Here is a 20,020-nt window from a genome sequence, read left to right as displayed (position 1 = left end):
GGGGTGGCGGGTTCCTGCCGCACTCGGTGCCCGGGGGCTGCTGCCCCTTGCGGCAGCCTGACGCGGCTCGTCCCTGCGCGGGGTTGTCCAGAAGCGGCGGCTGCAGGGTGCGAGGGCAGCGGGTGGTCGGGGCAGGCTCCCTCCTGACGGGCAGGCGGAGGAGCGCGGGAGTCGGTCACTGCGCAGGGTGCTCGGAGGTGGCCAAGGCCGCGGAGCATGTGACTGGCACCGCGGTTTCCTTGTCCTGCGTGGTTAAGGTTCCCCGGAAAGCCGTGCAGGGGCTGCTCCTGCTGGGAGGTGATAGAGAAGTTCTTGCGCATTTGCCAAAGCGGGTGGGTGAAGAACAGGCAATCCTGGCAGGGATGGCTCTTCCTCTGGGGCTGGCCCCCTAACCTGTGCCTGTCCTTGTCCGCAGGAGCCCCGGCAGCCYGTGTACCACCAGTCGCCCTATGGACCCTGCCACTATGAGATGAAGCAGTTCCTGGAATGCGCCACCAACCAGAGCGACCTGACCTTGTGCGAGGGCTTCAACGAGGCCCTGAAGCAATGCAAATACAGCAATGGTGAGAGACTGCACCCGTCCCTGCAGCAGGGGCTGGGTGGTGAGTGAGCTGCTGCCAGGGAAGTATCCAAGAGGAGTCAAAGGTGGTAAAACCAGCCTCTTGGGGGTCTGCTGCCCTTCAAGGCATTAAATGGCAAGCCATTGCTGCCTCAAGTGCGTTTCCTGTACTCTGGAATGCCAAAGGGAACTGGAAAGGGCAGGAGAAATGGTCCTGGTCCTGTCTCAGAAGATGAGGATGCTACAGATACCCTCTCAGATTCTTTTCTTTCTGCTCTGGGAAGCCTGCTGCTTTCTCCACACAGTTTCCTAGTTCCTGCTCCATCTGTTAAAAGCAGATTCAGTATATTATGACTTGATCTAAAAACTTTAGGCAAGAGAGCTTTTATTGAACTCCAGCTGCTGGTACTTGCACCTAATGCTGAATTTGTGCTTTTTTTTTTCCCCTGTAGGTGTTTCTTCTCTCCTGTGAAGACTCCCCCCTCCTGTAGGAAAAACAGGAGCCTGGTATAGAGCTCTGCTGGCTGCAGGGAGTAGAAGGAAGGACAGATGGACGGGTATTGATGTGGAGGGAACAGAGTGACCAAATAAGAGTCTTCTAGTGGTAACTCACTTCTAGACTAGTAAGGAAGGAAGAATAGTTGGACTTGTGAGACTTTGGCATTTGGATAGCCCTGTATCTGTTACAGAGAAATAAAGGAGACTATTTGAACCTGTAACTTGTGTATTTCCTTTATTTATCCTCAAGCTACAGTTAAGCCACTGAAATACTAAATGCGTATCAGCTCTACTTATGGGACAGGCGACAACTGTATTTCTCCTGCAAACAGGAGGTGCAGCCTAACAAGGACCACGCCTGTGTGCCTTGAAAAGCAAATCCACAGCCAAGCTGAGGCTTGACTGGCAACAATCTGGGCAGATGATGGGGGCTGAACAGAGGTCATCTGAGATGTGTCCTGCTCTATTTTCAGTGACTTGGATTCTTTTTCCATCAGTATCCTCTTCCTGAAGAGCTGTATTCTGAGCCAGGAGCTAAGAAAATGACCTGTCTGGTTGCATGACTTGGATGCTGTTGATTGATCTTATTTAGAGTCTTAACAGGTTATGCAATATTCTCAAGGTCACTAGGATCAGGCTAAGTTCTTAGCTGATTACTCACTACAGTCATCACAGCAGAACAGTCCCATCCAGTACTGCCTGCAGACTCCTCCAGCAGGAGACTTGGGTCTTTGTAGCAATGTGTAAGATGTTAGTTGAAATGGAATTATTGAGACTTAAGCTTGAGTTTTGGTAGCACAGCAGTGAATTTCAGCTCCTTAACAACTGGATTTCCATGGCAGACTTAAACCTTTAAAACTGACAGCCTTTAGCTGTTGAATATTGGACTAGTTCCCTGCCTCTTGCCTTGGTTTGTGAGGAAGTCCAGGTTTAGAAGCTTAAACTTGGCAGCAGATACTGGAGGCTGCTGATGAAACTCCTGCTCCTCCTAAACGTCAGGATTCAAATTCTTTGTGGTAGATAATATCCTGAACAGTGCCTGGCCTTGTCTGGGTGCCTTGCGCTCTCTTGAGAGACAGCTGGGGGGGAGGGGAAGCAGGTGCCAGAGACTTGAAGCTGGGGTGCTTTGTGTGCTGGGCTGCCCCAGTGTGAACAGGGAGTAGCTACTGTAATGCAGTAGTTCCAACTTATTCTCTTTAAGAAATAATGGTTGGCCTGATGTTTGTGTGGCTGGTCTGGGTGGGAAAAAAAGCTGTTAAAACTCTATCAAGAGTACATGTAGTAGCTGTGCTTTGACTTCTGACCCATGTTGGTTAAGCTAAGCAATGCTCCTTTTGGATTTGTGGGGATGCTGGATGTGGCTTGAACAGCTTTACCTGATGGATGCAGGGGACTGAGTCTCTAGAAGGGCACTGTCATCATGGTGACGGTGTTTGAGGCAGGCATATCTGCTGATTTGATGTCACTTGATCCATGTTTTTCTTTCAGTTGCCATGACTTGAAAGGAGGCGCAGCTTCTCGTCATGCAGGAGTACAAGTCATGCCATTGAAACAAATGACCCGTGGGAACGCGAGGCAGACTGCAGCCGCTGTGTGTGCCTGGCTGTGGTGCAGCTTTGGATGTTGAAGCGTGAACATGCAAGAGGAGTGGGGAGATGCCAGGAAGAACAAAGCTAAATAGCAGAGGGTTCTTGCTCTGCTGGGGGACTGCTCAGGCTAGTGCTGTGCAGCAGTGATGAAACCTGGTGTAGTCACTCTGCGCTTGTGAGCAGCAACAGGCTTTGCTCCCATCAGGCCTGTACCTCATCTTGGGGTACCCTTTAGCTCTGAGCTCTTCTTGCTCTGTGGGGTGGGCCTGGGCCTGGCTGGGGTGCTGGCGAGGGACTGAGCCCTCCTCTGCATGGGGCCCCTCCTCCACTGGTCTCTYAGCTGGGGGTTTGCTGACAGCTTCTGCAGCAGATCTGTGGAGCAATCCCAGAAAATCTCAGATCAATTTCTTTCAGTTCCTTCAGTGAGTCATTTGCCACTTGGCCTGTTGAGTGAGGCTGTGCCAGCCTTTATGGCTTCAGCCTAGGAGGTGGAGTCCTGAGTTTCCTGATCTCTCCTGTTGTTCTTCCCTCCCTGTTTGTTCCAGGAAAATGTTTCCTCTTTACTTCTGACCCCTCTGTGCTGTGGGGCTAGTGCTGTACTCTACTACACCTGGGGTGTGGGAAGGTTGGCAGCATGTGCCTACTATTGTGCTACTTGGGAGGTGTTCTTCTGGAAAGCATCTCTGGCTTCTTACTGCCCTTTCTCTTGCTTCCTGAATTCACCTGTTACCCACAGCAGTAACCATTCCTGTCTGGGAAAGTCCTGTAAAAGTTTCTCTAAGCAGCTTGATACTGTGTTGTGAGGGGGCACTGGGAATCCAGAGAATGACTGTCCCTTGGACTGTGTATGAGGGTTGTGGCAGGGAGGGGACTCGAGCCTGCACCTTCAGCCCCTCTGCAGGGGTGAGGTTGTGCCTGGTTCTTACCTGCAAGGTCAGGGTAGTGTTTCCCCAGGTTTTCCAGTAGGGGTTCATAGGAGGTGGCTTCAGTGCTTTCTTTTCCTACCAGCAGAATGGGAGAATTGGATTAATTTCTCTTCTGGCAGAAAACTGAAGTAAAGACTTGTAATTGGGGCAGATGGCTCTGCTCACTAAAGGCTCCCCTTCCCCACAGGTGCCACCTCAGACTGCAGGACACAACACTAATGTGCAGCTCTAGTTTTTCATGTGAGCTGATTCCTGCCTTCTCTGAGCTACTGTGCCGTGTCTAAATGATTGTTGAATAGAGCCYTTCTCCAAGCTGCATCTCTGTTTCTAGGCGGTGACAGGGTTTCTCTGGTGTGTGGGACAGTTGCTTGAAATGCTGTGTGAAGCTTCACACTCAAAGCAGACCCTTCCTGGCGCAGAGGCTGAGCTGTGCCACCTGGCTGAGGAACTTACGGATGACTCTGATGAGGATGTAGCGCTGCCTTTCCCGCAGGTATTTACTGGCAAATTCAGATGCAGGATTTTCTACTTTGCTCAGGTTCATCAGGGCCCCTGATTCATCCAGAAGATCGATGTTGTCTAAAAGGAGAGAGGAGGGGTGATGTTTCTGTGTGCCTCTGCATGGCTATTGTCAACCTGTGGGGTTTAGAGGACTTTTCCTTGGAGTAATGCTGTGAAGAGGTTATGTTGCAGTCTAGAGGTGAGATTTGCTTCCCCCTCCCCTGCACTTCGGGGGTCTGCAGTTCCCCATGAGCCCTTTATTACCCTCTGCTGTGCCTCTCTTTAAGGGAGAGCATCTATCCCTCAGGTGAAGGCTGCTCATGAGCGCACAGTACCTTCTGGTCTGCACTGACACTTCCTCTTCAGGTGGGCGATGAGGATGAGGACCCGGCACTGCAGGTTCACCATTACTTGGCAGTTGGCTGTAGACAGGAAAAGAGATCTCGGATGGGAGAAGATTGGGGTCACCCCGGATCCTGGGGGCCCACAGCTATTGCAGCCCAGCTCAGGCACAACAGGGGGCTGGGAACTACCACTGCTGGCCTGGCCAGTGAGGGCAGGATCCTGCCTGCCTGTCAGCTGATTTTGAGCTACAATATTGCAGGCCATGTACTCTAGTGCTTGCTGCTGGGAATGTTCCATGTCTGGAGCTGGGCTGAGCATTTGGGTTGGGTGTGAATTGCTCTGCTTCATGAAGTGCCACTGATCTTTAACTTAGTTTCATCAAATGGGAGAAGGGGGAAAATCCGTGAGCACCAGCCCCTGGCATTCCCCTGCCATCAACTTGTCCAGGTCACATGTGGAAGGATTGGAGATCTGGGCTGAGTCACTGTGGGATGTTTGGGCCATGAACTCTCACCAAGTTTGGCATGACTGAGAAATCCCTGTGGCTGATGAACATCAGATCCAACTCAAATCGCAGAGGGAGCAAAGGCTTAGGACCATGTGCATCTGGCAGCTCCTGCAGCAAGTCCTTGGGGTCAGGCAGAGGCTTTTGGCCAACTGTGGGCAAGGCCAGGACAGCATCTTCCCACTGGCCTTGATCTGCTCATTCTCCCTGCTGGCGGTTTGCTCTCTGAAGCAAAGTGCCAGGATTTGAGCAAGAGGAGCCCTTCCCATACCATGGATGCAGCAGGGAGCCAAGGATCTCCGAGTGTTGCCCCTTCTGCCCTGTGTGCCTCTCTTTCTGGCTGTATCTAGACAAGCAAAACCCTCTTCAGTGTTTCTTGCCAAGTCACTGCTCAGAGCTCAAGGTTGGAGATCTGCAGCAAGGACAGCCTGTGAGTAGCTCTGCTGCATGGGGTGCTGGCTGCAGCACAGCCCGATAACCCACCTGTGCTTGCCTCTGGCTTCTCTCCTGGCTAGTAACAGCCCTGCTGGGGCAGGTTTTCTAACTCACTGTGCAAGGATTAAATATCTCTTAAATGAATGAGGCAAGGGAAGCTGCTACAGCCCAGCAGGGCTCTCCTGCTCTGCACTCTGGTCCCAAACCACTAGGCATTGCTGTGCACTGAAGTGCCTTGTCTCCCCTGCCCCTGTAGGGCCACCACCTGGTGATGAGACAGTCCAGGAGACAGGCCTGCCCTGAAAGCTGAGTCAAAGCCAGAGCTTTTCCCACCTACCTCCATATCTCACCGTAGCAAACATAGCGCGTCTCAGCACACCTCTTCCCAGAGCCGCTCTCTTCCCACTGGGGCCCGGGCTGGGGCTGTGTTGGCTGCTTGCAAGGGGAGCAGTCCTGCAGGCCGCGGGGATGACAAAATGCCCTGTGCGGTTGGTCCTCGCAGCGCTTAGGGGAGGGGCTGCGTTTCCAGCCAACGCTYTCTGGGTTTCAATAGCCAGATTTCCCAGCAACGGGGAACGGCTCTGGCGGATTCCTGAGCCTTCTGCAGCTGGGGAGTGGGAGAAGAGAGGGAAGAGCAGAGGCTGCGCAAACAAAACGGGGCCCTTTGGGAAGGCTGCCCAACCTGTGTTGTCCCAGACTCTCTGGATTTCAGTCTTTTCTGAGACTTGTTTCCTGCCCCATGTTTGCTCTGCAGTCTATCTGGGCTTTGGTGGTGCCTGATTGTGCCCGTCCTGCTCCCTGCTGAATCCAGCATGGCCAGACCAGCAGCGAGGGCAGCTGCAGTCTCCTGAGATGGGCAGATGTCAACAGCAGAATCTCCCTCAGGACAACGTTGCCCTGGATTGATGGGGATAGCTATGGGCTGGGATAAAACCTGCTTTATTTGGGTGAGTTTCTTTTGTTAACTAAGCACATCTAGTACCTCATGGCAGGAGGGAATAATGCTGGCAGAAGAGGGTGAGCACTGGGCTGTGTTCATACCTGCTCTTACATTTTGTGTAGCCAGCTGCTTTCCTGCACCCACAAGCCACCAGAGTGGTTTGCACTGCTGGTGCAGCACCCACATCTTCCACTTAGTGCCCAAATGTTGATGTCCTGTAGCATCGTCCTCTTTTCCTGCAGAGAGGCTGAGACATACAGATCAAATCACTGCCCGAGACCGGTCAACAGATGCAGAGCACCTAACRGACTGGAGCAGGTAACAAAGCTGGTGCCCAAGGAGTGACCTGCAGGGACCCAGGGAGCAGTGCTGCATATTCAGTGCTCACGGCCCCGCGGACAACTTCCCTGTCATCACGTCTCATGCAAGCCTCCCTCCTTGCATGGGGAAAAGGCTTCACAGCTGTTCAGGGTGCAGCATGGCCTGTGTGGGGCTCTCGTGGCCCAGAGTGTGTGCAGGCAGAGCTGTGCCGATGTTACCGCTCCTATTACTTCTCCCTTGAACAAGTGTGAAACCTCAGAGCAAAGTTCCGGTTCTCACCAGCCTCTCCAGTGCCAGAGCCAGCTGGGCTGCAGCCCTCGCTGCTCTCGATGCTGAGGGTGTCCTAAAACCAGCTTGTGCTTTTCTTACCTCAGTTTCCTGACTGAATGTCTCTGAGGGTAGTGGGTTCGCACCCTGTGGGTGTGAAAAAAAGGTGCAACAAATGTTTGTATTTGGCTTATGTGGGAGGATGTTTTCCTCTTTCCAGGTCATACAGGGTCACTCCACAGGTCTCTGGACCCTGCACACATGCCGAGAGGCAGGTGGTTTGGATCCCTCCAGGCCACGTTCTCAGGCTTCAGGGTGGGTTATAAGCCAGGATGTGATATTTCTGGTCTCCAGGAGCTGATGCAGAGCCTGGTGGAGGGCATGAGAGCCTGTCTGGTGAGCTGAACAGGCCGTGGAGAGTATGTTCCTGTGGTAAAAAGGCTTCTAGCCCCAGCCTTGATGTCCCCCCTCTGCCACCTGTCTGGGAGGCTCGTCTTCGTCTGTGGAGCAGCTTGCCTCCAGCTCCTGCCCCATGGGAAGACGGCTACAAACAGGCTAGCGGAGGAGCCTCGGGGAGAGGTATGGTGGTGGATGCATCGCAGGAGGCTGCGGCTGTGCTGTGGAGATGTGGGGCCTCTTTGGCATCAGCCCTCTCCTTCAACCCAGTGGCTGCTGGGTGCAGAGGAGCCTTGGAGAGCGGCTCCTGTGGGTGCCAGTCTGTGACACGGTGCCCAGGGATGGCAACCTGCTGATACAAAACCTGTGTTATCTCTGAAGCTTTTGCCACCACCAAAAGGCCTGATTTCTTGTGGCTTTTGCGGGACCATTTCCTTGGCAGCACTGATGTTCTGAACAGGGATGCAGCTTGAAGCTGTCCCCAAGGAGGTGGTTGCCAGGTGAAGGAGGAAGCATTTGTGCTTTGTTTTGCCCCTGATCTGCAGCAAATTCAGTTCTAGAAATGAGCATCTAGGAAAAAAAATCTAAGAGGGGTGAAGAGGGAGGCAGATTTGTCTACCTGGGGAAACTGGACTGAATTCTCTTTCCTTCAGGCACAAGCAGAGACCTGGGCTCTGCCCRATGGCTCTCCACATGCCTGCTGCAGTCTTGGGGCTGGTGGGTTCATGATCACCATGATTGGCTTTGGCTGCTCGCTCCCAATCCCTGGGAAATCTTCTGCTGAAGCTGAGCCTGGGGCAGAAACCCCTAATTCCTGGAGACACCAAGTCGTGGTGCCAACAGAGATAGTGGATTTAAGGCACATGAAACTCTTCTTCCCTCTCTCCATTCAACCACAGCACGCTGCAAAAGGAAGAAATTACCTGTCTTTCTGCTCACTGATGCCTGCCACTGAGATCCCCTCTCCGCCACAGGTGCCAGCTACCCTCTCTCACAGATGGCCCCATCAAATCACAACTAACTAAACCCAAAATAATTCTTGCCACCATATTTTTGTTCGCTCTAAGGCTAGAGAATGGCTCATGGGCCTGAAAGCTTTTCCTTTGTGTCCAGACAGAGCTGCTGGGCAAACAAAGGCCAGGGTTGGTGCCTACCTGCCTGGCCGTGCCTGCAGTGAGCGGCGCTGGCTTTGTGCATGTGCAGAGGATGTGGCCTGGGGCAGCTCCCGGCTGAGCTGGTAGAAAAACAGATCTTGATAACCTGTGCCTGATGCTGCAGAGTTAAAGTTTCTAAAGGCGGGTTTAGGAGGTAGGTGCACAGTGCTCGGTCTCTGGGTCTCTGAGGAGTGACCGGGGGAAGCAGCGAGCTCGACGTGCACATGTGGCCTCTGCCTCACCCCCTCAGTGCCATGCAGCCAAGGAGACCATGGCCACCCCGGGACTCGCATCTCGCTGGGTCCCCACCATGCGCATCGTTGGGGCTGTCGAGGGTGCTGAGGACAGGCCGTTGTGACCCCCACGCCACTGCTGCCTCCCCTTGTCACTGTCCCCCGCGGTCAGGGGGTGAGCCTGGGGCCCTCAGTCCTGCTGGAGGAGGACACCCCACCAGGGGAACGTTTGCCACGTGCCGTCTCCCACAGCCTCCCGCTCCCCTTTCCTGAGGGACCCATGCCAGCGTTGCGGGGCTGCGACACGGGACCCTGTCTGGACACCTGTGCTGAGGCCTYGCCTGTGGAGCCAGGTTATTATTAGAGCCCTTTCACAGGTTGTTTCTGCTTACGTGGTTTGCAGGTGGTGCTTCTGCAGGAGGTGAGAAACTGTGCTGCGCAGAGGCTCGCGCGCAGCCTGCCTCCTCTCGAGTCGGCTGCAGATGCCAGCAGCGATGAGATGGGCTGGAGATAGCGGGATGACGTGCCGGGACTGAGCATGGCTCTTCTCCTCTCCTGTGCCGCGCTTGTGCTCCTGCTGCTGCTGGCTTTTCCTCAAGGTAAGCCCTTGTGCCATGGCCTTTCGGGAGGGTGGAGACAGTGGGCACCCACCCCACCTCGGGTGGCCGGCGCAGCCGCGGAAAGGGGGGACGTTGCCCAGAGGCCTGACTACGAGCAGTGCTCAGCGTCGCCCTCGTCCTGGCAGGGCCACCAGCCATGGGYTTCCCCTGCTCAACAGCCAAACCAGCCCCACGGCTGCAGGAGCTGATGGAGCCCGGGCTGAGGGCTGGCCTCTGTTTGTCAGGTCTGGGTTTCTCGTTGACATCTGGGTTTTTTTATGACGCATCTGCAGAGATGTGTTGAAAGCGRTGCTCTCCAGGGCTAAGCCCACGCCATTTGCTCGCCTGAGTTGTGCCCTGCCTCTTCAGAGGCTCCTGGAACAAAGAGCGAAACAAAAAAACAGTTCCTGATGTTTTTTGCAAAAGTATTTGGATGCCAAACTGGTGAAGGAAATATCATCTAAGCAGCACTAGATGTTGTCTAAGCAGTTTAAGGAGCGTGGGTGCATTCATTTGTATATCAAGATCGAGTGTGCCGATAGCCAAGAGTAAAAGTAAGATAAGAGAGTCCCAAGATCATTTAGCGTTTGCTGGTGTGAAACTTACCCTGCCATGTTCCCGTTGCAGCTTTCATATAACGAAACCGTGCAGGGCTGCTTGTCATCTAGACAGCACAGTGTTGTGTGCTGTGATTCTGGATGGGGATGTAAAGACTACAATAATTATGGAATCCCATAGTATGTTAGGGAAGGGCTGGCACATGAATGAGTCCCGAGACTTCCTTAGGCTCTTTCTGGGGCTAAAGAGAGATTTAGGGCTGAGGCACTTACTGGGGAATTTGGTGAGGGCTTCTGTGTGCCCCGTGACCCCCCCAAAGAAATGAATTTAGTCAGATCATTTGGTCAGCCTCTCACCTGGATGACATTTACTCCATACTCAATGTTTGGAGTCAGCACAGTGTTGTGGACTTATGCAAGTGCAGTCCTTCCTTGCCTGGGAGCAGAGTTTAGGTTTGAGAAAGTGTCTGCCTTTAACTCTCGCTTCTTGCTTTGGGTTCAGAGGCTCTCAGATGTCGTGAGAGCAAAGTGATTCTCGTGACCGAGGGGGAGCCCATCTCGATTGCGTGTCCTTTCCACGAACACTGTGGCACCGAAGATACCTTCTATGAGATCATCTGGAGCTATGAGAAGGACTCGAGACGGATCCTGCAGTTTAGGACAACACCTCCCAAGAACACCTCCATTGTGTTACGCAATGAAGGTCACTTCAGCGGTCAGCTGGATTTTCGAAGGCGCATGAGCTTTCTCAACATCTCAGAAGTGCTTATAAATGACACTGGCCGTTATCTCTGCTACGTGAAGGTAGGGCACAGCAGTCCGTCGACAGAGGTGACTCACCTGCTCATTAGAGGTGAGTTTGGCTCTCTTTTAACATTTTGGCTACTTCTCAGAGAGCCTAACAGTCAGATTCTAAGCCTTTGGGAAGCGTTAGCCCTGTCAGAGTGACTTCGGTGGACAAGGACCTGCTGACCTGCCCTTGTGTTGGGAAAGGGAGGAGAATTTGCATTTTAGCACTCAGCTGGATGAGGTGCAGGCACTGTTAATGCCTTATAGAGCCTTGCTTTACGTGTCTGACACTGCATCTCTGCAATTCTTACTCATCTGCAGTGCAGCATGCAAAATTGTCTTTGGCACTGAACTGCATCCCTTTTATTTTATTATGTAACTGTGTTGTATTATGTTATTTCATAAATTTTCTTCAGAATTGTATTTGCTTTTGAACTTGTGATTTTTCACTTTCCCTCTGTCCTCCTCTTTTTTTTTCTTTTCTATAAATTAATATATATATATATATGGTCTGTATAACATTTATTGCCATTAGCTGTTTGAATGAGGTAGTCAGAAAGAGAGGAAAAATACAATGGTCGCTGGTGGCTGTGTTGTTTACAGCTTAGTAAAGTAAATGTTCTGCTCTTTATGCTTTAGCTTTCTCCAAAGCTGAAGTCAGCTTGGAAAGTCTAGCTGTGGGTTTTTCAACCACAGAACCGTGTACCCATCTTCAGAGCTGTTGCTAATCCCAGTGTCGTGACAATTGGTGACTGTGTGGAGAAGCAGTCTGGTGTATCGGCTGCGCACAAGTGTAATCCCTGCGGCAGGGGGCTGAGATTTCCCACAAAGGGGATCTCTTTCCTTCTGACAAAAGTGTCCTGGGCCCCTTGTTTTGTTTTGTAAGCAGCAGATAAGCTACGCAAGGGGGCAAAGTGTAGGTCGAAGCCTTCGCTGCAGCCCCCACAGCAAACACGAGTCCCTTGCCAGGCTCTTTGCAGTCCCGAGGCCGGGGTCTGCTCTTCAGCACATTGCCCTGGCGTTTTGCAGGGATCCGTTGTTCTTATGCCAAAGAGGATGACAGTGGTTCAGAACTAGAAGTGTGGGAATGATGTGAAACACAAAGCAGCTGGTTGGGGCAGCAGTGGAGCTGAGCCAGTTTCCATGTGTGGCACCCCAGGACATTCCTGCTAGCTCATGATGCTGCAAAAAGTCTTGTGGCTCCATGCTTTGCCTGTGGCTGGCAGTCTGCCAGCATCAAAGCGGCTCTGTCATGGCCACCTCCACGAAGCACCCTTCTTTGCAGGTCAGCAACGCAGTGCAGCCTCCGAGGGCCTCCGCTGCTCTGCGCCTCGAGGCAGCAAAGTCATCTTGGACTGTGATTTCACCACCAATGTGACCGGCAACTTCACGGAGCTCTTCTGGCTGCATGAGCGAGAGGAGAGCCCACCCCGACTCATTGCGTGGCACCACGAGTCCAGCTGCCCGGACGGGAACAGCACTGGGAATCGCTTCCAGAGCTCATTAGATCTGGAAAATCACCGGAGCCGTCTCACCATTTCTGGACTGCAGGAGAGTGACAGCGGCTGGTACCAGTGCGAGAGACTGGGGGAGTCTTCTGGCAGGCAGAGAGGGAGGGGAACCAACCTCACTGTGAAGGGTGAGCATGTTTACAGGGAGCCTGGGCTTGTGCGTGAAATCCTTCTGTCTTGCTCGGTCTTCACGTTTTACAGTCTGTCTATCTTAATCCATGGCCTGGACCTGCTTAGGGCTTGGTGTCACAGTGAATGTGTGACACTTCTCATCTAGGACCTATTTTAAAACATGCGGGGTGACTCACGCTCGCTGTGCCACTGCCTTGCAGCGTTTGGGGCGTGCGGGTAGGTGACAGCTGGAGTTGTGGCTGCAGTGTGCTTGTACCATCACAGGCTCAGTGCTGGCTGCACAGAGTGAGCTGCTGCTGTGCTGCGATGGTGGGGCTTCGCAGGGCAGGACATGGTCAAGAAAAGACATGTAGATAAATTTAAAGCAACTACAAAACCACAGAATGGCAACTCTGACAATCCACAGGTTGCTGCAGATGGTTATCTGTAAGAGCTGTTGATTGCTGGTGATGTGGTCCTTTAAGAAACAGATTTTTATCTATGCCTGATGATGATATGGATTCCTTATGCATTTAATTTCATGTGCAAAAATGTCTTTCATCCAGTATGACCCATAACAAAACCCAGCAGAGCTGTTCTAAGGAAATCCTGACTGCATTTGGTGTCTGGCCATGCAAAGCCTTGCCAATTAATCCAGAATGTAGTTAATTGAAATTATGCAGTAATTTGGGCTTGCTCTGCCTCAGCTGGGGAATATATAATTTGATGATAAAACATGACACTGCTTTGAAGTGTAGGACTTGCCATGTCCCAGCTGATTTGTTGCCAGAAAGATGTGATTCATATTTCAGAAGAAATTCTTAAAGATTAGGCCTTTGCTCTCCTTTCCAGGCTCTCTGACTGTGCTACTGGTGGCTTCAGGGAGTGCTGGGTTTGCTCTGGCTGCCTCCTGCCTGTACTTTCTGTGTAAGTAATATTGGACAATTGCCCAGGTGTCCCCTCATCACAGCAGTGTCTCTAGCTGTCTTCTGCATGTCTGTGAGGACGTTTGTCCTTCGGCGACGTGGCTGGGGCACAGTGCCTTGCCTTGTGCTGTCCCTCTGCTGACACCTCACCACGGGCCGTGCTCTCAGTCAGGTGCAGGCCCCAAGGACAGCTGTGGGGCAGCATGTGGCTGTGGCTCGAGCGAGTGGCACTGCGGTCAGGCTGCTGCTCTCCCATGCCACCCCCTGAAGGAGTGAGGAGTGCAGCAGGTTGTGGGTTGCTCCATGCCCTGGGAAAATGCCGTTCAGCAGTCAGTGTGACATGGTGTTCAGCCAAAGCAAACACCTTTGGGACAGCAAGGAGGTGTGGGGCAAGCCATTGCAGTGGGAAGAAGCTGCCAGAAAAAATTCTCCATGTAGAAATGAGCCCCTGGTCTGCGAGTAGAGACGCTGCGCTCGAACTCAGCTGTGCTCTGCTGCCACAGGTTGCTCCAACAGAGCTCTGCGTCCCCTCTGCTCTGCATTCAACAGGCATCACGCTTGTGTGAGGAGCCTAGACACCTCGCCAGAAACGCCAGATCCCCTCTCCGGGCCCACCGAGGAGTGCGCGAGGGAGCCTGCGGACAGGGAAGCCACCTACGCCGGCCTTAGCAGCGAGTACAGTGTAAGCATGGGCCCCGTGCTGCGGCCAGAGGCGAGGAGCAGGTTAAGCAGGGCTGGGCTGTTGCTTGCCCCCCTCCTTGCACGTGAATGAGAGGAGACGGGCTAACCTGTCCTGGCTGCGGCTCGTCTCTGCGCTATGCTGGTGTGGGCGAGGGCAGAGCTGCGGACCCCCAGCTGCAGCGGGGCAGGTGCTGGTGCCCCAAGCAGCGGGAGGCGGGAGGCTGTGGCCGCCTTCCGGCCCCGTGAGTGGGATGAGCAGCAGCAGTGGGCCCCTGTGACTCTCGCTCTGCCGTGGCGTAACTGAGGTCACTCTTTGTTTGCAGCTCCTCACTTTCCCCGGAAGGAGCCCCAGTGCTGGGTGCCAGGGACAAAGCTGACATCCCAGGAGGGACAGGGAGCTGTGCTGTGTGTCCCGTGCTCATGGCGCTGCGGATGGATTCCCTTCCATCACACCAATGTCCCTGGCAAACCCTCCTCCTCTTCGACAGTTGTTTCTTGTGTTTAGCAGGTGTATCGATTAAAACCACTTGAGGACAGACCATATGAGTGTAAATGCAGTCTCTGCTGTGCTGGCTGCTCCGGCTCTGCATGGAGCTGGCTCTTGGTTGTTCTGCCACCTTGTCCTGCTCAGACCAACCTTTGCGTCCCTCTCCAGGGCTGGTGGCATCCACCAGGCACAGCTATACCCTCCTCCCATGGAGGAAAAGCCCTTCAGCCTTGCCAGGTGGAGCAAGGCCTGCAGGGTGGGCTTTCCTGTCCCAGAACCAGGAGCACGTGCAGGCAGAGGTGTGCTATGTCTCTGTCCCTATTGCTTCCCCCTTAAAGCACAAAACTGCAAAGCAGAGAGCAAAGCACTAATTTTCACTGGCCTTGCCAGTGCTGGGGTCTCCTGGGTGGCTGCTGGTGCTGCAGCGCCAGCTCCTGCAGGCGCAGCCAACGTTGGCACAGGGGAGAAGTGAAGGTCTTCCAAAACCAGCTTGCACTGTCATGACCTCGGTTTCCTTGATCAAACCTCTCTGCGGTCACACTGAGATGGTTGTGCTGGTTTTGCGTAAGGAGATATTTCTGCTGAGTTTGTATGTGTAGGTTTGTGGGAAGGGCCCTCAATTTCCTTTCCCACCCAGAGCTCCTCTTTCTGGTGATCACTAGTCTTGTGCTGGATACAGCAGAGTGCCACAGGCAGCCAGGCTGCCTCTRTGCCCCAACAGATGAGCTCGCTGCTCTGTTTTGGGACAGCCCATATTCCTGTTGTTACGTATTTCTATTCCTTGTGGGCTGCATCCAGAAAGCCCCTGCCTTGAACGGGCTTTGGAGCCGGCCTCACATGGTCTGCGCTGCCCACTGTATACTTAAGTCGCACATGTCCGGTTTGCCCAGATGCCTCGGGTGGTCCCAGCAGAGCATCGTGCAGGCGCCCAAATGCCAGGCTCTCCTCTGCAGCGTTGTCCCTCCTCCCACGGCCTGTGCAGCACGCCGCAAGCTCCAGCAGAGGAAAGACAGCAAATCCCTTCCTGACCCAGAGTGAGGCTGCGGCACTACAACCAGCTCCTGCCTCCAGCCTGGCTCTTGCTGCATCGCTGGCTTCTGGGAGCACTTTTGTAAAGAGCTGGGCCAGGCACTGGTGCCAGTTGGGCCATCGTCCTGTAAGGGCAGGCCCAGGCTAGCAGGGCCGCTCCCGTGGCTGGCCTCCAACACCCACCTTCCCAAGAGGCAAGAGGAGCCTGGTGTGTCCGGCCAGCCTCTGCGGGCACCCTGCCACTTCCCTGGTGCCAGGGCAGCCAGGTGGGCCCTGTGCACTGGGCACCCCTGCCATCCTGCCCACAGCCCCTCTGAGTCCTTCCTTTGCCGGCAGGAGCCAGTTTCCCCTGGTGATTGCAAGCCGCCCCAAAGCAAGGCTGCAGGCCGTTGCTGGAGGTGCCATGTCTTGTCTTGTGCTTTCAAAGGTGCCTGAGGGTCTGCTCCTTGCACAAGTGGGAAGGGGAAGCTGGGATTTACTGCGTGTGCAGGGATTGTGTGACACATATACTCCATGTCTCCCTGGCAGACGTATGACAACCCTTGCCATCCTCACATACTCCAGCAGCTCCCAAAACCCAGCTGTGCAAGGTGTTGTACAGTAGCATCAGCACCTCTTAACCTCCTGGTACTGCATGCACAGGTCCTGCTCGGCGGCATTTGCATTATAGGCTGCTCTGATTAGCCCCCATCACTGCTTTTTGGTCTCTCTATTCCCAAGGGAGGCCATGTCACAGTAAATTGGGCAAGGCTGCGTGGGGAGAAGTGCTTTTGTTAGACCAACTGTTAAAGAAAGGGGAAAAAATAGATGAGCCATTGGGCGCACGAGCCCTTGTTCAGAGCACTGCAGCGTATCACAGCAGAGCAAGCGCCCCACTTGCTGCATCTCATCCTCTGGCAACACTAGTGCTTCCTCTTCAGGAGCTGCCTGTGCTGGGGTGGTCTAACCAGGCATGGCCCTGTCTTGGGCGAAGGATAGAGCGCACGGCTTTGTTTCCCCTGAAGCCCAGCGCATGCCTGGGGACAGTTGTGTCAGGGATCACATGCAAACATCTTTGGTGGCTTGGAGGTCTCAGGATGGCAACTGCACCCCGGGACCAGTACCAGGCATTGTGGCGGAGAAGGAAAGGGCTGTTTCTGGATGGGAATGGGGCAGCATCACGAGGGGCTGAGCCTGTCTGTGGAGGGCAGGAGGTATCGACTGGGTATGGATCCTGTAGCATGGCCAAGCCCTGCTGCAAGGGACCGGCACGTGCTCATGGCTGGGGGATGCAGGGATGTATCAAGAGGATGCATGGCCTGGAGGGAGGTTGGTGCTCGACCTCAGACGGCTGCATACTGTGGCATCTCTGGGCTGTTCTGGGGGACAGTGATGGCATGCATGCAGGAGGGTTTTTACAGTCTGTGAATCTGACAGTCTTTTGCTTTAACGGTCTGCTGTCTTTCTGCACGAGGCACCAGCTGTGCTGTGGCCACGTCTCCCTGCACTGCGTCCCTTGGGAACTGCCTTCTGGTGGGCATATCCGGCAGGGACTCCCATGTGTTCGCCCGTGGGTGCTATTTTTGAGGTGGCTACAGTAAAGTGGCAGTGTTCCCAATGCCATTGGCAGCTCCTGGCCTGAGCCTGGGCCCAGGTCACGGGGCTGGTCTCACCACAGCAGTGGAGCTGCATAGAGAAGGGACCAGTAACTCGCCTTATGTTGCTTCTCTGATGAGACAGCTGCCTGGGGGGACTCTGGCATGTCCTGGCTTTCATGCTCCCTGTTTGGCTGCAGAGCACCCTTGCTGGGATCTGTTTTGCTGAGGAAGGGGGTTTGTTCTACGGCCCTCCCAAGGTAGCATTTTTCAGCACAGTGGGAGCGAGGCCTCTCCTGACACCTTGACTGCTTCTCCTGCTTTGCAAAGGTGGGCACTGAAACGCAGGTGTGCCCAGCTGGCTGCAATGCAAGGGTGGGTGTCTGGATCAATGTTTCTGAGGGGATCTTGCTGCCTGTGGCCTCCCTGGGACTCTCACATGACCCTGAGCCAGCTGGCTGCCAGCTTGCTCGTACCGCAAGGGCAAGTCTCAGCTTTTTGGTGCGGGGCAGCTAAGGCTCCTGGTCTCCTGGTCTCTTTTACTGCACACCCAGTGGCAGAGGGACTGAGGCAAAACCACTAAGTTTAAGACCACAGGAAAACCTCTCTTCTCACCTCATCAGAGAGGAGATGGGTCAGTAGTGCCCCCAAGCCATACCCTAGGGGCCCTGGGCAGAGGGCGGTGGGGCAGGCTGTGCATGCAGCGAGGCACCTGGAAGAAATGGCCCAGCCTGCAGTGAAGGTGGGCGCTGGGCTGCGATGCTCAGTTCGCGCCCCATTGACTCAAGCCCCCTCCCTGAAGCCCAACTGCAGCAAACAGAGCGACACAGGGAGCGAGAGTCCCCGGTGTCATTTACATACCCTCGCCGCRCGCTGGCGGCACAGCAGTTCGGGTCTGCGCGGGACTGCAGCCTGTCTCCAAAACAGCATCTCTTCCTCTGCTTCCCTCCCTGGCCCCTGCCATGGCCCTGGTCTTCGCAGTCCTGCTCCTGGCGGGGATGGTCGTGACGGGTAAGGCCGACATGGCTGAGCTAGCTGCTGTTCGGGGGAGGCGCTGTGGGGCGGCGGGCAGGACTGAGCCGGACATGGGGCTGCTGGGCCGAGTGGAGTGGTTTGCTCAGGGCTGTGTGAGGAGCAGGATGGAGGATGGGTTCATGGGCGGGTGGGTAGCAGGATGTTTTGGGGCAGGGGGAGGTGGCTCAGCCTGGCGGTAACTGTGTTCTTGGTTTGTGCAGCTTCCAGGGCTCAGCCTGTGCTGACCCAGCCAGCCGCCGTGTTAGTGCTGCCAGGGCAGACCGCTCGGCTGTCCTGCACCCTGAATCCCCAGTACAATATCAGCAAGTTCGGCATCTCCTGGTACCAGCAGCGCCCGGGGCACTCCCTGAGGTATCTGCTCTATTACAAGTCGGAGCGGGACAAGCACAAGCCCCCTGAGATTCCCAATCGCTTCTCTGCTACTAAAGACCTCGCCAGCAATGCCTGTATCCTTATTATTGAGGCTGTCCAGGATGAAGACAACGGCAACTATTACTGCGCACTGTCGCGCTCCATCAGCTGGTTGTAGAAATGGGGAACCAGAGCCGTCTACCTTTCCCTTGCGACCCCATGCTGACCCCTTCACAGGCAGAACGGCAGCCCTAGAAGGAATGGAAAAAGAGTCTCCTGCATGCTTGAGCGAGCCCACCAGCACCGTGCCCGTTGTGCTCATAGGCTGTGAGGTGTAGCAACATCCTCTTCAACCCAAGATCCCCTGTGGAGCATTAGGCAGCCCTGATACAGTGTGAGAGAGACCTGCCAGTCCTCAGTCCAGGAATGCACGGGAGTGGAGATGTCCTCCCCACGGTGGGCGGGGGGAGAGCTCTGCTGCAGGCTCTTACAGCACTCGGCACAACAGGGCCTTGATCCTGGCTAGGGCTTCTCCACAGTTTGGCCCTGCTGATAATAAAGGTTAATCCTTAGCCACACGACTGGTGTCATGTATGCGGAGTCAAGAAGAACCTCTCAGGCATTGCGCTCTGTATTTGTGGGGCTGCCACGGTGCCCAGAGTTACCTGAGTTAAGAGTGTTGAAGCAAAGGCGCTATGGTGTTGAATTTGGTGGGGGATATCCCAGGCCCTGCTGGAGCTGTGGTTGCTGCAGCTCCATTGCCCATTCCAGGCCCTGGCAGAGCTGGTGTTCCCTGGAGGGCTGGAGAACTCCTCCACAGATACCGATCTGCAATGCCTGTGGACTGGCAGTCTGCAGCACAGTGCTTTTCCCATAAGGGGAAGTCAGACAAAATCCCCCTGCCTGGTCCCATGTTCCCATGGGGTCTGATATAGACCTAGCTCAGAGGGAGCCATGGCCAGGGAATGGCCATGAGGACATGGCAGGGCCAGCCGCCCCAGGCACGGCACTGGGGAGTTGGTGTGAAGCTGTGCTGGAGGGGCCACGTGGGGAAGGGCCTGGGGTTGAGGCCAATGTAATGCTGTGCAAGGGAAGCGCCCTGATGAAAACCTCCCCGCAGGGGCCATGGGAGGCTGGGAAGCCCCTGCTCATCTGCTCAGTCCAGGGCCCATGTGGGAGAGCGCTGGGGCTGGTACGGCTGCCCGTGCTGGCAGGCCTGGGGTGCTGGGAGCTCCACTGGGACATCCTTGTGTTGGCCTTGGTGGCCTTCCATAGGCCAAGGGGGCTGATGGACCCCAACAGACCCTCATCCACAGCGAGGGCCTAGGATGGCACCTGGAAGCTGAGGGGTGCTGGGCTACAGGTGAGGAATGGGGCGGGATCTGTGTCTTTGTACCTTGTGCTGCCCCCTGACCGTGTTTCTGTGCTGGGGTTGATCTCCCCGTTATGTGCATGGCAGGTCTCTTCTTGGGATGGACTTTAGGGGAAAGAAGACAGGGCAGATTTGCATGGAGGGGCCACGTCTTGGGCAGGTGTGGGTTTAAGAGGGAGTCGGGGGTCCACAGCACAGCCCCGTCGGTGTGGGGACCCTCTCCTCCTCGCGGTGCTCGCCCACAGCTCAGGTGGGGGAATCTCAGACGCTGAGTACATGGACGCCTGGTGAGATTTGCTGGGTCCCTCCTGGTCCTGCTGGGTGGATGA

At 54.8% G+C, this 20,020-nt stretch overlaps 2 protein-coding genes across 7 annotated transcripts; both read left to right on the top strand.

The window, feature by feature from the left end:
- Positions 1-2,923: 2,923 nt before the first annotated feature.
- LOC112970633 lies at positions 2,924-14,382 on the top strand. 6 transcript variants are annotated; one of them, XM_026075224.1, is made up of 10 exons: positions 2,924-3,134; positions 4,111-4,272; positions 4,361-5,353; positions 6,113-6,305; positions 6,541-7,465; positions 7,936-9,268; positions 10,328-10,678; positions 11,900-12,253; positions 13,089-13,163; positions 13,331-13,821. In XM_026075224.1, exons 6-10 carry the CDS (start codon positions 9,208-9,210, stop codon positions 13,726-13,728), a joined length of 1,239 nt encoding a protein of 412 aa, XP_025931009.1. In that variant the 5' UTR covers positions 2,924-3,134; positions 4,111-4,272; positions 4,361-5,353; positions 6,113-6,305; positions 6,541-7,465; positions 7,936-9,207; the 3' UTR covers positions 13,729-13,821. The 6 variants fall into 6 exon arrangements, with proteins under 6 accessions (XP_025931009.1, XP_025931010.1, XP_025931008.1 ...); XM_026075225.1 differs by having other exon boundaries at positions 6,541-8,256; positions 8,350-9,268; XM_026075223.1 differs by having other exon boundaries at positions 6,541-8,590; positions 9,073-9,268.
- A 1,645-nt stretch (positions 14,383-16,027) lies between these two features.
- On the top strand, positions 16,028-18,823 carry LOC112970642 (pre-B lymphocyte protein 3-like). Its single transcript, XM_026075238.1, is given in 3 exon segments — positions 16,028-17,777; positions 17,780-17,944; positions 18,169-18,823. Coding segments are annotated over 3 exon segments (579 nt in total). The 5' UTR covers positions 16,028-17,692; the 3' UTR covers positions 18,498-18,823.
- The last annotated feature ends 1,197 nt before the right edge of the window (positions 18,824-20,020 follow it).

The sequence above is a fragment of the Apteryx rowi genome, unplaced genomic scaffold (assembly GCF_003343035.1).
Source record: "Apteryx rowi isolate R43461 unplaced genomic scaffold, aptRow1 scaffold_40, whole genome shotgun sequence".
NCBI lineage: Eukaryota > Metazoa > Chordata > Aves > Apterygiformes > Apterygidae > Apteryx > Apteryx rowi.
This window is presented reverse-complemented; position numbering and strand designations above follow the sequence as displayed.

Bases quoted from the DNA above. Each gene is read 5' to 3' on its own strand.
- LOC112970633 (XM_026075224.1), top strand. From the start codon at position 9,208: ATGGCTCTTCTCCTCTCCTGTGCCGCGCTTGTGCTCCTGCTGCTGCTG. The intron at 9,269-10,327 runs GTAAGCCCTTGT...CTTTGGGTTCAG, and splicing joins GCTGCTGGCTTTTCCTCAAG to AGGCTCTCAGATGTCGTGAG. The intron at 13,164-13,330 runs GTAAGTAATATT...CCGTGCTCTCAG, and splicing joins CTCCTGCCTGTACTTTCTGT to TCAGGTGCAGGCCCCAAGGA.